At 38.5% G+C, this 15,329-nt stretch overlaps 1 protein-coding gene across 12 annotated transcripts in view; it reads left to right on the top strand.

The window, feature by feature from the left end:
• The window catches only part of GPBP1 (GC-rich promoter binding protein 1), a 38,929-nt gene extending 23,947 nt beyond the window's left edge, over positions 1-14,982 (top strand). For 11 of the 12 annotated variants that reach the window (XM_052776860.1, XM_052776864.1, XM_052776861.1 and 8 more), the window contains 8 exons: positions 318-541; positions 2,101-2,167; positions 4,592-4,776; positions 5,241-5,348; positions 5,865-6,029; positions 10,270-10,454; positions 13,300-13,402; positions 14,508-14,982. In XM_052776860.1, coding sequence (XP_052632820.1) covers positions 318-541; positions 2,101-2,167; positions 4,592-4,776; positions 5,241-5,348; positions 5,865-6,029; positions 10,270-10,454; positions 13,300-13,402; positions 14,508-14,666 — 1,196 coding nt within the window. In that variant the 3' untranslated portion in view covers positions 14,667-14,982. Of the gene's footprint in view, positions 1-317; positions 542-2,100; positions 2,168-4,591; positions 4,777-5,240; positions 5,349-5,864; positions 6,030-10,269; positions 10,455-13,299; positions 13,403-14,135; positions 14,445-14,507 lie in introns of those variants that run through there. The other variant, XM_052776865.1, reaches the window with a different exon arrangement.
• The last annotated feature ends 347 nt before the right edge of the window (positions 14,983-15,329 follow it).

Below are 15,329 nucleotides of genomic sequence, written 5' to 3'. Positions count from 1 at the left end.
AAAGTGTTTGAAAGTTGCCAAGTGTATTTCTCTCTTAAGAAGAGTAAAAGTGTTAATATTCTAGCCAACAACATATAAATGAGCAGTCAGAAAAGGAGGTTGACTTGTCTTAATGTTGGACTACTAGCCTCCTTGTCTGGCACTGTTTTGTAAGATTTTTTTCCCTGCTGCTTATGTGAATGGAAACTTAAGTTTACTATGCTATCGCATCCCAGAGTATAGAGCTGCTGATTTAACTTCTCTAAGAATTCTACAAAAGTAGAATATTCTTTTAAAATTGTTTCTAATTGCATTTCTTTAAAATCTAAAAATCTAAGGACATTTTTGGAGAAAAGAGAGGAATGGTTGGCGTTCACAAGGCAGAAATTGTACAGAAAATATAAACCATCGTGGGGGATACCATGGTGGAGGTTCCCGTGCTCGTGCCAGCGCCTTCCACTGTGGAAAAGGCCATGGACTGCATGAAAACAATGTACCTGGTAATGAAACTGGGAAAAATGAAGACAAGGAAGTACCCAAACAGTTTGAGGCTGAGGATTTTGTAAGTTAATTGTAACTATAATAAACAAGGTTTCATTGTTTCTGCAAGTGCCATTTTGTCTATTACAAGCTACTTCATGAGATTTCATGAGTTTAAGATCATCATATAAGGCATCACCCTTCCCGTAGGTCAGAGGGTGTTAGTCATTTGCCCACTAACTTTTTTCTCCTTTTATATGCAGGAGGTAGAAATAAACGGACGCCTGTAAAGTTGAAAGCAGACGACGTTTATTGCTAAAACACACACATATTTATAATCACATATTCTGCAAAGTCACTGTACATGCGCACAAGCATAAAATATGATTGGTTATATCAACTCTGTACACGTGCATAAACATAAGACATAATTGGTTATACCAACTCTGTACATGTGCATAAACATAGGACATAATTGGTTATACCAACTAAAACATACGAAACTTGTCTCAGTCTAATTGGTCAAGATAAACTGCCGAATTGAGGTTCTTTGTGCCAAGTTCCCTTTATCATGGAATGCGCACCTGTGTTCTTCTAATTGGCATCTTTCCTTTTTTTTTGTCGTCTTGTTTATTCTGTTCAAGGTCTTCTAAAGGTGTCTGGAATGCTCTTGCGACTGTTAGCTAAATATATGTCCACAATTCCCCCTTTTTTGTTTTTCGTCAATTAACACCTGCTGTATTGCTCTTTGCAAAGATCTATGAACACAATTAATTAAACGCGATAAAAGCAACATTATACCTAATAAAATACATAAGAATAAACACCCCCCCCCCCTGATTTTTAACAAAGATACAAACCAACTCCTAAGTCCCCATCCTGCAGCTAAATGCTCTAAGCTGAAATGACAGCTTTCTTAATTGCGTTAAAGCTCTTGCAGCTCCTTCTTGCCTCTGCAGTTCTGTTATCTTGTTTATTAATTGCTCCACTGTCCAAGTTCCTCATGTCTGTTGTTTTTCTGGTGGTTCAAAGTCCTTTCATACTGCAGCTGTCACGTACTCCGGCCTACTCATGCTAACTGCGGCCTACTGATGCTAACTCTAAATAATCAGGCTCAAAGATATGTCCCCCATTTTCCATGAAATCTCCCACATTTATATACAGTTTTTATCATTATATGTTTATTATTGTCACTTAAGTGTTTAAGTGAAACTACAATTGTGTTCCAGTTTGCTGTGGTATGTGTATGTATTAAATTCTACACAGTTACCTTACTGGAAATCTGAAGTACTAACAAAGTGATCTTCCTGCCAATGGCCCTTTGAGATCCCATGCTTCAACCTAGAATTGTAGAATGTGAGAGGAAGGGTGAGCTTCCTCTTTGAAGAACCATACATCACTGTTTTTTGTTTTCTCTAGACAGTTCATGTAATGCTATTGACTGCTGTCTGAGGTGTTTTATTGGAGAAGAGCAACAAGTGAGCATTGACCTATTTGGGTCACAGGGGAAGTGTCTAGTCTGTCTCCATTTAAAAAACTTTGACAGCAGAGATCATACTGCTGATATTATTGTGATTCTTTATTTCATTGGTCCCAGAATTCAAGTCTTATTTTTTTAGTAATGATAAAACTATCTTTCAGCCATCTTTGAACCCTGAATATGAGAGGGAACCAAACCAGAATAAATCTTTAGCTGCAGGTGTGTGGGGTGAGTATTTCTGATGTTTTTAAATGTAAAAAATGTAGTGGAGATCTGAAGTTGTTTTATTTGAAACATAGGAATTTTTTTAGAATTATAAAGGTATAGATTTAAATTATAAAGGTATAGGTTGAGATTGAGGAAACTTCAATATTATTACAATGTAGGTATCTTTTTGTTAGAGAGGTAACCCTGCTATTTGAATGTCAATCTGTTGGTCTGTAGATGCAGCCACAGCTAAGATTCTTTTCCAGAATAAGTATACATCTTTTTTGTAAGGATGTCAAGAATTTATCTTCATCTTTATTTTCAAGAGGAAGTGCAATAAAGGTGGGTAACCTAAACTAGTGATGCGATTGCTAGCTGAAGATTTTGTAAATGAATGCTTCTGACTGATTAGAGCTGTTGGAAGAGTTTGAAGAGAAGCCTGTGAGGACTGGGAAGAGCAGGTTAGCTTGCAGAGGTCTAAGGTCTCTTCCTGGAAACAAATGCCTTAAGCTGTTGGTCTTGTTTATGAATTACTTGTAACAAATCCAATCCTGAGAGCAGGCCTTGAACTGAACTGTAGTTTGGGATTGTTTTCTCTTATCTACCTGATTAAATTTGGCTACCACTTTACAATTCTGTGGGCTTTATGAAGTCAATTGTTCACTCCTTAAGAAGGTGGCAGCTTTAGACTGTACAGATTGTAAAGTAATAAAGTTACTCAAAATAAGAACCTTTCTCTTTATGAAGAAATAACTTTAAGCATAAAAGCTACTACTTAAACTGTTGCTAAGACTGAGATCTGAAACTTGTTGCTCATTTTAAATGGTACTTTAATTTGCTGGTTCTATTTCTCATACTTCCCCAGTACATTTTGCACTCTTAGGTAACACTAGATGTAGGCCAGCCCCTCAATATAAATATCTAATTGCTAAGAACTTTTGCAGGAGCCTAAATAATTGGACTGCTTTCCGGTTTTGTGTGTTTAGGAGCTTCCATGTGAAAGTCAGGAAATACAGTTATCTTTCAATAAAAGAGCAAAAATAACTAAATTCTTTCCTAAGCAAGTTGGGAAGAAAAATTACATAGCAATTTGAATGTTTCACAACCTTTGCAGCACTCTAGCTGTGGCTGCTGCATGATGTGGCTCAGTTTAAGCTGAAGGAGGGAAAGCTTTCCAGGTTTTCTGGATATCATTCTTCACAAGCAAAGGAAGGAACAGTTCTGTTAGCTACATAAAATCACAGGATGGTTTGGTTTGGAAGGGACCTTTAAAGATCATCTAGTCCAACCTGTAAGCTACAGTGCAGTGGCTTATTACAGCTACAGCTTGGTATCTTACTTTATTACAGGTCTGCTATTGCAAATTTTGTTTTGTAATTGAAAAACAGAAATTAAGGCTGTTATTACTTCCTTTTAAAGCAAACAATATTCAGGACAGGAGGAATGTAACCATCCTTTTCTAATGCCTGTTAACAATGTATGCTTCTGTTAGATTCCATTTTACCTTGTGTATGAGTGATGGGAGTGTGCAAGTATTATGAAAAGTCTTTCGTAAAGTTTAATGAGAGCTAAGTATACAGTTATCACAAATGTTTTGTAACATTTACTTGCTAAATAAAGCTAAAGCCAGTTATGCTTTTAAGATAGGTTGTTTTTTTTAAATGTAGGGTATGGTGACTGTGAAGTAGAAATGCTTGCAGGGAGAGGAGATAATCTTGGAAAAGGCTGTTAATGCAACATTGGAAGGCATGTGCAAAAAATAAAGTATTTTTTTCACTTTTTGAAAATTTTAGAACTGTTTTTTAATAGGTGTTCTTTAAAACTGCTAAATGTCAGTTACTTAGTATGACAGCTGGCTGTATGTCTCTTAATTAGTACTCTCTTGAACATGGAAATGTTGTGAGCCTCACATGTTCTGTTATGCCCTTCAGAGGCATGGAGATAGAGAAACTGGTCATTGCTGTGGTCTAGAGTAGTGCACATCTTGTCTCATGTTTATAGAGCCTTGCTGTGGAGTATTTGGCTTTAAACTGAGCTGTTAATAAATATATAAGTAATTATTTTTCAGTAACCTTAAAGGGAAATATGAAAACCATAATGTCTTTTGAAGATTAGGTAACTACCAACAAATAATAGTATTTGGATTTTAGATTTGCAAACAAGAACTGCGTAGCTGTCTTCTTTGAAGAATATCTTTACTTTCTGAAAGTAAAATTCCTGAATTGCCAAGTGAAATATTTTACAAACAGCAGTGCTAGAAAATGGATCAGAACCTGTGTTTATCCAGATTTGGACAGTGTGTTATTTGTGGAACTAACACTGGACTAAGTTCCTGATTTATGCCTGTTTGCTGTGGACTATATGGCTATCCAGTGCCTTATGAACTAGAGACTTAAGATTGTATACACATGCACACATATATATGTACCCTTCTTTTTTTTCCAGGGTACCCTTTGAATCCTAAATCTAGATCGCAGAGAATGCTGGTCATTAAAAAGGGCAGTACAAAAGAACTGCAGATATCTGGGTTCCCGGTAGTAGGAAGTCTTCATTCACATCCAGTAAGGAATGGACCTGGTACAAGTGTTTATAAAGGATTAGTCCCTAAACTTGTCACTCCACCCACAAAGGTGAGTCTTGGATACCAGTGGCATGAACAGAATGCTGAAAAAAATCATGCTGTAGTTCTAAATGTGCTTTTTTCACCCCTGAGAGTACTGTTCCTAGGGTATTATGCTTTCAACTGTTGCTAAGTGCAGCACACCCCAAAAGTGAATGGAAGCAACTTTTTCTCATTTTTCTTTTAAAGCTATACTGTAATTGTATCTCTCTTTGTTTCTTATTTATCTTTTCTGAGAAATGTAAGAGCAAAAAGGATGTTTTTAACTTACGGTAAAACAATGACTTTTGTATATATTTTGTGAGCAGATGAATTGCTCATAAACAGTCTCTTTTCCACAAGAAAACAGGTGTTTGCACTAAATTGTGGTTGTAGTTATCATTTGCTTTTGCTTAATCATTTTTCTGAAGATTCCTGAAAATAATTCTATTGTAGTTATTGACTCTTTAAATTTCTGTTTAAATTTTTGTTTAGCCTACACAGTGGAAAAGCCAAGCAAAAGAAAATAAAGTTGGGAATCCATTTCCTCATGGATCTGCATATGGTGTTGGCAATTTCAGTCCTTTCAAATCAACTGCCAAGGTATTTTCTCTATCACAAAATGCAGTGAAAGACATAAAGCAGTATCTGTAGTTTTTTTTTATCAGATCTATAAAACATTTAATTTGGCTAGATAAGGGGATCAGTAAGTTTTATGCAGGATTGCATTAAATAAGTGTTTTTGGAAGTTAATGTGTGAGAAACATGGAAGGCACATCACTGGCCTTTAAGTACTGCACAATTTGCTTTGTAGGTTTGATTTGGGGTAAAAATGGTGCATTAGGAAGTATAACCTGGTAAGTTTAAACTTCAAAACTGTTAATGGTATGATGCACTTCAGAAGGTCGTTAGCAGTGCTCCATAAATCTGCATCTCTGGGTTTGCAGGTGAGAACTATATATATTGAAATAGAAATGTCTTCCCTCTGTTTTTGACCATGGATATATGTAAAACCTGAAACTACAGGTGCCAGGGAGTCTTTTTGTCTTTCATTCAAAGTTTTCTAAATGAATAAACTTCTAATATTCTTTTTTTTTTTTCTCTGATTCCCTACATTAGTGTAATTGGTCAAATTCTTCATCCCCTGTTGACAAAGTTGGTCAGCCTTGTTTAACAAAATTGACAAGAATGCGGACTGATAAGAAGAGTGAATTTTTGAAAGCATTGAAACAAGACAGAGTGGAAAAGGAACATGAAGACAAGAATCATGCTGGGCAAAAGAAGGTAGTTTTGTTCATACCTGTTGTAGATCCAGCAGTAGCAGTTTTCAGACGGACCATAAACTGCTGCTTATTTTGCTCTAAACAGCTGTTAAGTCATGGTCTTGGATCTTTAAATGAAGGAAAGGAATTATATTTTGATGAATTTAAAAAAGTTGTTCCAAGTACTACTCTTCCTCCAGTGCTTCTTACAAGTTTCTTTCTTTCTGCAGTATCCGTTCATACATAACTCAGGTACATCTGTGTCTTTAGCAACAATAGAATAAACTAAGCTTAGTACAATAACGTAATCATAGAATTGTTTAGGTTGGAAAAGACCCTTAAGGTCATTGAGTCCAACTGTTAATCTAACACTGCCAAGTCTATCACTAAACCATGTCCTTAAGTGCCACATCTACATGTCTTTTAAATACCTCCAGGGATGGTGACTCAACCACTTCCCTGGGCAGCCTGTTCCAATGCTTGACAACCCCTTTCAGTGAAGAAATTTTTCCTAATATCCAATCTAAACCTCACCTGGCACAACTTGTAGCTGTTTCCTCTTGTCCAATCGCTTGTTACCTCGCCTCGGAGAAGAGACTGACACCCACCTCGCTACAACCCCCTTTCAGGCAGTTGTAGAGAGTGATAAGGTCTCCCCTCAGCCTCCTTTTCTCCAGGCTAAACAACCCCAGTTCCCTCAGCTGCTCCTCAGAAGACTTGTGCTCCAGGCCCCTCATCAGCTTTGTTGCCCTTCTCTAGACATGCTCCAGCACCTCAATGTCTTTCCTGTAGTGAGGGGCCCAAAACTGAACACAGTACTCGAGGTGCGGCCTCACCAGTGCCGAGTACAGGGGAACAACCACCTCCCTGCTCCTGCTGGCCACACTATTTCTGATGCAGGCCAGGATGCCGTTGGCCTTCTTGGCCACCTGGGCACACTGCTGGCTCATATTCAGCCGGCTGTCAACCAGCACCCCCAGGTCCTTTTCTGCCGGGCAGCTTTCCAGCCACTCTTCCCCAAGCCTGTAGTGCTGCATGGGGTTGTTGTGACCCAAGTGCAGGACCCGGCACTTGGCCTTGTTGAACCTCATACAACTGGCCTCGGCCCATCGATCCAGCCTGTCCAGATCCCTCTGTAGAGCCTTCCTACCCTCGAGCAGATCAACCCTCCTGCCCAACTTGGTGTCATCTGCAAACTTGCTGAGGGTGCACTTGATCCCCTCATCCAGATCACTGATAAAGATATTAAACAAAACTGGCCCCAGTACTGAGCCCTGGGGAACACCACTTGTGACCGATCACGGTCACACGGATTTAAGTCCATTCACCACCACTCTTTGGGCTCAGCCATCCAGCCAGTCTTTCACCCAGCAAAGAGTACACTTGTCCAAGCCACGAGCAACCAGTTTTTCCAGGAGAATGCTGTGGGAAACAGTGTCAAAGTCTTTACTGATGTCCACGTAGACAACATCAAATGTGTTTCCCTCATCCAGTAAGTGGGCCATCTTGTCATAGGAGATCAGGTCAGTCAAGCAGGACCTGCCTTTCATAAACCCATGCTGACTGGGTCTGATCACCTGGTTGTCCTGTACGTGCCATGTGATGGCACTCAGAATGATCTGCTCCATAACCTTCCCCGGTACTGAGGTCAGGCTGACAGGCCTGTAGTTCCCCTGATCCTCCTTCAGGCCCTTCTTGTAGATGGGCATCACATTTGCTAACCTCCAGTCCACTGGGACCTCCCTGGTTAGCCAGGACTGCTGGTAAATGATGGAAGGTGTCTTGGTGAGCACTTCCACCAGCTCCCTCAGTGCCCTTGGGTGGATCCCATCTGGCCCCATAGACTTGTGGAGGATAGTGTTTCATACCTTGGCTATTAGTTATCCTACAAAACAATTAATGGAAAAACTTGGTTCTGCTTCTCAAACCATTTCATTTCTAATTAGAATGAGATTGTCAGGAGTTCTCTATTCTTGGTCTAGTCATAAGACCAATAGTTCAATTTATGCATACATAAAGAACCTGTTTTTACTTCGTAATTGCAACTTGGAGGTCTATACTGTCTATATATAATATGTGTCACTTTTCTTTCAATCTGGATCAGTTTATGCAGTGCTTGGCTGCCACCAGAGAATATTTGTGTTAGTGCTACCAGCCACCAACAAACCATAAGCATAGTTATCATACATAGTCCAAGTGAAGATAATTATTGTGTTATTCAGGATGAGGTGATTACAAGCCTGTTTGCTGTAAATGAGTGGTTTCAAGTGTTTTAACGAAACAATAAAACATTATAAATTACAAATCAGCCAGATAAATGAGTGGGCTTGAGGAAGGTTTATTTGGATTCAAAGATGTGAAAAAAGAAACAGTGCCAGTGTGCATTGCTTGTAAGAGTAAGATTGACTTTTCTGACCCTGTTCCTATTTCAGGCAAAATAAAACTTGCTGTAATGGGACTGTACAACTTAGCTGTGTGTGTGAGCTAAGAAAGGTCTACATCTTTCCATTAGGCATTCTGTGGCTGAGCACACTGAGATGGGTGTTGGGAGTAATGTTGTTCATGTGTGTTTAAGAAATACACATAGATTTTGACGTAAGATGAAAAAGATATTGGGAAACACTGTCTTGAGCTTCAGAATTATGAAAATAGTCATGAACTTTATGGGGGTTTCTGTTCCTGAAATTGTCTTGAGTTGATAATATCTTTGATACGTATGTCAAATGCATTTGCTTGTCCCATTGTATGCAGCTGATTTTCAGGAGCAAGTGTATTTAAAAAAAAAAAAAAAAGGGCTTTTAGTAGTAGAAGTTGCAGTGTCCTTGGACAGGTATATCTAACATGTAGCCTGGAGTAATTGTTGGAACTGCATGCTTCCTTTTCCCTGTCATTGCTGCTTCACTAACAGGTGTGAAAGGATGTTAAACAAATCATGTAACTAATAGCCGTCCTACCTCCAACATTCGTTTTAATGATCATCAGCAGAAGATATGGTGTGCAACTGAGTGGATGGGGAGATAACTGCACAACAGTTTCTATAGCATGATCCTCTTGATGGAATTTTGAGGCCTATATTAACAGATTTCACCTCTGAAATAATAAGGCAAATCATAATCAGCAGCTGAATCATGCTTGGAAGAAGCTATTTTGCCCTATATATATTAAAATTGTTTAATATTTTTATGAATTTTGTTGGTAATCTGAGATGCATTCTTCAGGCATATGATTTAACAGCTGAATGTATGTTTACTGGGATACTTGTTCTTAAATTCTTGCTGAGCATTCTAAAATTTCTGGGAGCAGACGACACTGAGTAGGAGGGAAATGATGGTGGTCTTGATCTTGGACTGTGTGGTATGGTTTCTTACAAGTGCAGAACAGGCTGATGGAGTGATTGCTTCCTGCTATGGATAATGCTGTTACATGCCCAGTTTAGGGATTTCATTGTCAAAAGGATGTTAACTAGATAATGATTGTACTCTCCTCTTTGTTTTTGCAGTTGGTGAGACTTCTGAGGCTATTTGGCTCATTACTAAATAAGAATTACAGGGTGCTGAATGAGTAGAATAAAAAGAAACATCTCTGATTTATAGGATTAAAGAGCTTTTAATATTGGAGTGAACCTGAACAGTCTGCTTTCTAAATAAACTTTTTTCCTGGTTCTTATTTCATGGCTAGTAAGTTACAGTTCCTGTTAAGAACAGCCTGAGAAACTGTGGTGCGTGCATGTATGTAGGGGAAATTGTTGTCTGAATTTAAAGAGCAGTATCCAGTCTTTCTGAACTTGTGGCAGATGAATTTGCTGGTTGAGGTAGGGTGGCTATGACCTCCCCCTTACACTAAGTAAAGGTGAAAACTTTTACGCTTTCAAACTTCTCCTGACACACATGGCTCTGATACTTAATTAGGAACATTGTTTGTAAGTTCAACAGGTAACCTGTTATTTCTGCAAGTATGAAAGGCAGCTTAAATAAGTTTGTATTTTAAGATATGTTTGAAACTTCATAGAAAAATGTTTGAGGCAGAGCGTGGGAGCTGCTTTCTACATCACTTGATCAGTGGCATAAGTTAAGATTTCTGTAGTATCCAGGTATTGCAATCTCCAGAAGTATGAACAGAATTACCCCTGAAGTAGTATATAGAGTGTCTCCATTTAAACTTAATTTAAATTAAATGGAATCACTGAATTGCAGCCCTTGCAGACACTTACTTGTGAATGGAATTTACTTTTGAATTTTGTAATATATAATTATTTTTAACAGGATGATGAGTCCTTTAACTTGCGTAACAGCAACAGCCCTCATCATGAGAGAGATATAAACCGAAACTTTGAAAATGAAATTCCGCAGGAGAATGGCAATGCTTCAATTACATCTCAACAGGTCATTCGATCTTCAGCTTTCCCTCGGGCAGATGTTCTTTCAAGCTCACTTGAGGCAGAGCATAGGTATGTACTTTATATAATATAAAAAGTGTTCCTTCATGGTAAGTGAGCATGTCATAAATTCTTAGTATTTCAGAAGTCAGAATCTGAAAACTGAGAACACATAAAATGTTTAATGAGTACTGTCAAAGTTTAACTTTTAAACATGTACTAATTCAACATGGAATATACTTTGTTTCTGCTAGACTTGTGTATTGACTTAAACTTGCTTTACTAAAAATTTGAAGTGTTTCCTTATAAAGAAATAAAGCGAACTGCATAGTGACTTCATCCCTCTGATTTTGGTCTGCATGTCTAGAAGGAACAATGCATGTAATTGCTATTTGTATTAATAATACTTTAAATGCTGCATCTTATGTAAAACACCAGTGAATTTTTCCTCATTGTTAAAGTAATTAATTATTTCTGTGGCTGACTAGTTGACACTGTCACTGGTATCACAAGAAAGTGCGCTGGAAGGGGAGAAAGTAACTTCAAAAAAGGATTGTAACAATTCTAGTATCTCATAAAAGTAACTGCAGTAGCAACTGGCAGAGATGAGAATGATGCTGCTGGGAAATCACAACTCAGTCTGGAATGAGCTTGTCATGAGCTCTGTCAGATTCTTACTGTTTCTGGCAACTACAGAATTGCAGTGATAGTTTTTTGGTTTTTTTTTTTGTGATAGATTATATGTATACATTGGACTGGAGAACTTTTCTTTTTGTAATACATGTGGAGGAAACTTTCATGACCTCTTATCCCTCATGAGTACGAAAAATGAAATGCACCCTGCTCTGTTCCTTTTTTTCTGCCATTGGCTTTGGAGACAGAAATCTTTGGCCACTAGAGGCTGCTGCTGCTGATTTTTTGACTAGAAGATAGGAGTCAAATCTAAGTCTCATTTTTCACTTCAAATAACATTGAATGACCTTCACAGGGTTTCTGCGCAAGTGTTTTTCCTTTGTGGTATCCCAGAGAGTCTGTGTCTCTATATTGTCCCAGCCCTTTGGCTGTGACCTCTGCATACTTGTAGACAGGTGTTATGGTAAACCTTTTTGTGGTAAATTGGACTTGAAGTGATCAGCTTAACTCATAGGATACTTGTGCATACCTAGTAACAATATTGGCACATCTTGTACAAAATGTATCTTGGGCTTCCCTTCTGCTGTGGAAGTTTGACATGCAGCCATCCTGTTGGAGTCAAGTTTACTAATCTGAAGTTTAATTTTTTTACTTAGTTCACGCTTTTAGCCATTCTAGAAGTCTAGTGTTGCTTTAAAGGGGCAGCGGTCCTGCTAACTTCAGACAATGTTGCTTAAAAGCTAATTAACCATTCTGCTAAATTTTATTTACATTAACAGGAGCTCTGTAACTATTCACTTCATTGTACATACTACTGTTAACATCTTAGCTTGCTTGCAGTAAAACTTTCTAACTCAAATTACTGTTGCCAAAAGCATAACTATCATTAAACTGCATATGGCATTGCGAGTCTTTTTCCGTATGTCTATACAAATTTCTGCTTTATTATTTCTGCTGCTTCCCGAGGATTTAATTGTTCCTGGTTGTCTTATTGTCCAATTTGGCCCAAATACTACAGAGGATGTAACTTCCATTTCTGTTACTGTCCTGTAAACTTTTTTGAACAGAGTAGAGCTGTTCTCCCCTTCTTCTGCAATTTCAGGCTTTTATTGTGGTTTTAACAACAGTCATTGGTGTCACTGGTCATCTGCAAGTTTGCCCAATGCACATCCATTGTATTGGCACCTAGAGTTCTTTGTGGGAAGAGTTATGTTGAAGGGCATTTTTTGCTGCCATCTGGCTAAATGAAGTACCTGGCACATGACATTAACTGTGAGTTCATCTTACTTCCCAGTTTTAATGTATTCAGCGTTCTTCAGCTCTAAGGGTCAGTCTGTTGTCAGTTCTGGCACATAATTTAGAAACCTCTTTATTTTTTGTGAAATAGCTTTAACCTCCTTTAACATTTGAAGTCAACAGGTGCATGGTTTGCCTGAAGAAGGTGCTAATCCTTTTGGCAAAAACTGTGCAGCGAGAGAACTTACTATCTTCGTTGTTAAATGTCACGGTGTCTTCACCCTCAGATAACCCCTATTTACACAGCATCTTCACATGTAAAACCACTTGTCTTCCTGCTCAGATACTGCTGTCCCACTTTTGGCACTAGCTAAAACACATTGATTATTGCACCTTTGGATATCTCTAGCTTAGTCACGAGAGGAATCTGTCTTTTGTTTCCTTTCCTGCCCTCATCTCAAAACCCACTCCTAGTTGTAGTCTGTCTGTGCTGAAATAGCAGCATCTGCTGTTGGGTGAGACTAAATTGCAAAGAAACCTGTCCTGGCTTTGAGATTAGCATGTGCTAGAAAAACTGTATGAGGCCATTGCATCCTGAATTGGTTGCCATGGAGGAGCACCACCAATATTCCTCATGGCTGCTCTGTTATCCAGGAAAACCTGCTGATTCCCTCAGTGTAAGTCTTTGTCTCTTCATACTGTTTTCAAGGGGGTACACTGCTGCTCCACGAGAGCAGTTATGCAAAGGAAATACATTCTTACTTTTCCACCTGACACAGATTTCTTGCCTTAAAATGAAGGTACAGTTTTTGCCGTGGGTAGTGATAAAGCAGGGTCATCCGTGAAGGACCTGAGAACTTCTCAACTTCTATGCTTTATATATCTTTTGTAAGGCTTTTAACCTACTTTTATGTAAGAGTTTGTTTAAAAAAAATTATGGACTGATTAATCCATTTGTTACAGATCTTTACACATATATGTAGGCAGAGCTTGAAATGTCTTGAGTGTAAGTAGCAAATTCCTTAATGTTGTCCTTTTTAATTTAAAGGTTGTTAAAGGAGATGGGCTGGCAGGAAGATTGTGAAAATGATGAAACATGTGCTCCACTAACAGAGGATGAGATGAGAGAATTCAGAGTCATTAGTGAACAGGTAACACGAAGTTAATGTTCCATTATGAACTTATGCTACCCTAAATGCCTACCTTTGAGAAGGACCTGCAGTAATTTTGATGATTAGGGGTATTGCCTTTTCAGTACCATTTCAGTATTGTGCTTTAGGAAGAATAGTTGCTTTAAAAGAATAGGGGACCAGTGCTTATTGTAGGTATTGTATCCCTTCGAAATATCAAGGGAAGGGTAAGGGAGTGCTTCTGAGTAGTTTCAGCGTTGCTGGGAGTAGAATTGTACAGGCTTTCCAGCTCCTCAACTTGGCCTGAGGAAAGGGAATTTTCTTTCAAGGTTTTTATGCAATTTCCTTGGTTCTCCAAAATCTGAATTTTCTCTGCTGGAAATTGAGAGATGTTTAATTCACTAGTAACAAAGTCTGAAAAGGCAATCTAGACTTGATTTTTTTTTTTTTTTAAAGTAGGAATTTTGTATGTACCTGATGGGGTCAGTGAGGAGGAGCTGGAAGGGAGAATCTTGTGCAATGTTAAATCTGAACATTTGATATTTCTGTAAGTCTAGCCACAATTAGAGCATTTGGAATGTTAAACTCTTAAATGCTTGGCTTATTGCCCAGCTTTTACACTTTGTGTGGAAATGCAGTAATTCCTTTTTGTAGAATCAGTTGTTTCCTTTCTCTCCAGTGTTTTTGACTTTCCAACTGCATCAGGTAGACAGATTGAGATACCCATTCCTCCCTGCTGCTTCTCCTCTTCTAGGCCCCTTCCTTATTGCAGACCCTGCCCTTCTTAGCACAGATGTTTGCAGCACTGTGGAAGAAGGGACTACATCGCAGGAGACACCATGTGGGAGGAGGGATCACTGGGGCAAGACGTCTGAGGAAGTGGGTGAGAAGAGGGTAAGCTCTCGTTGACTGCAGGAGCTTAGCACAATTGGAGGCACTTGGATACCAGTGGCTGGCCCAGAAGTGAAGGCGCTCAGGGGAGTTTTCCTTTGTGTGTATATATGAAAAGGTAGTGCTGTGGATCTAATGTAGCCCAGAGATGAAGATGTAGAGAATGTTGAAATGCAACAGATTGTTGTGTTTAGCTTTTTCCTTCTCTTAAATACATCTTGTTTTCTCATTTCAGTTACAAAAAAATGGCCTTCGGAAAAATGGCATTTTGAAAAATGGCATCATCTGTGGTTTTAAGTTTAGCCCCTGGAAAAACAGCATTTTCAAAACCACTCTGGAGAATGAGGATTCTGAGACGAGCAGCAGTGATACGTCAGATGATGATGATGTGTGAAGACTTCTGTAACATCTGTAGAAGACCATTTTGATCTTACAAAAATTTGGGGATGTGTTGTCCAAAAAAAATTTCTAATTTATGTAGTAACTTACCCATTAGAGGAAGAATGATGTGACTTTTCTCTGAAGAAAGGAATGTTGTGTTGGGTGTGTTGAAAGCTACTATAATTTCTTTGTAAACGAATGTTGTAGAATGAGGACTTAGGTTGACCCAGCACTGACTTCCTTCATCACTGAAGCATTTCTGAATAGCAATGTGACAATGTAACAAGTCAGACTTTCACATTTAATAATAAAGACAAAGAATTATGTAATGTCTTGTAAAGCTTCTGTCTTAAAATGTCCAAGTCCGTAAGGGAAAAAAAGGGCAGCATGACACAGTGTTTTGTTTGCCAAGTGATTTCTTTCTTACAGTGGAAATCCTTGAGTCCACTTTGTATGCACAAAGAGCAATGTAGCGTGTTGGTTAAAATGTGCACTACAACTCTTTTCCTTAATTGAACTGTTGTACTGTTCTACTTCCACACATAACTGCTCTTTAGCCATTTGTAGTGTAGCCGTTGTTATTGACAGCAAAAGACCCTGATGTTACAGTTCCAAATTTCTAGAACTAACCTTTAAATTGAAAGGGGGACAGAGAAATGGGGGTTGTGGTCAGTTC

The sequence above is a fragment of the Harpia harpyja genome, chromosome Z (genome assembly GCF_026419915.1).
Source record: "Harpia harpyja isolate bHarHar1 chromosome Z, bHarHar1 primary haplotype, whole genome shotgun sequence".
Lineage (NCBI taxonomy): Eukaryota > Metazoa > Chordata > Aves > Accipitriformes > Accipitridae > Harpia > Harpia harpyja.
Note: the sequence above shows the minus strand (reverse complement) of the source record. Positions and strands in the feature narration are given on the sequence as shown.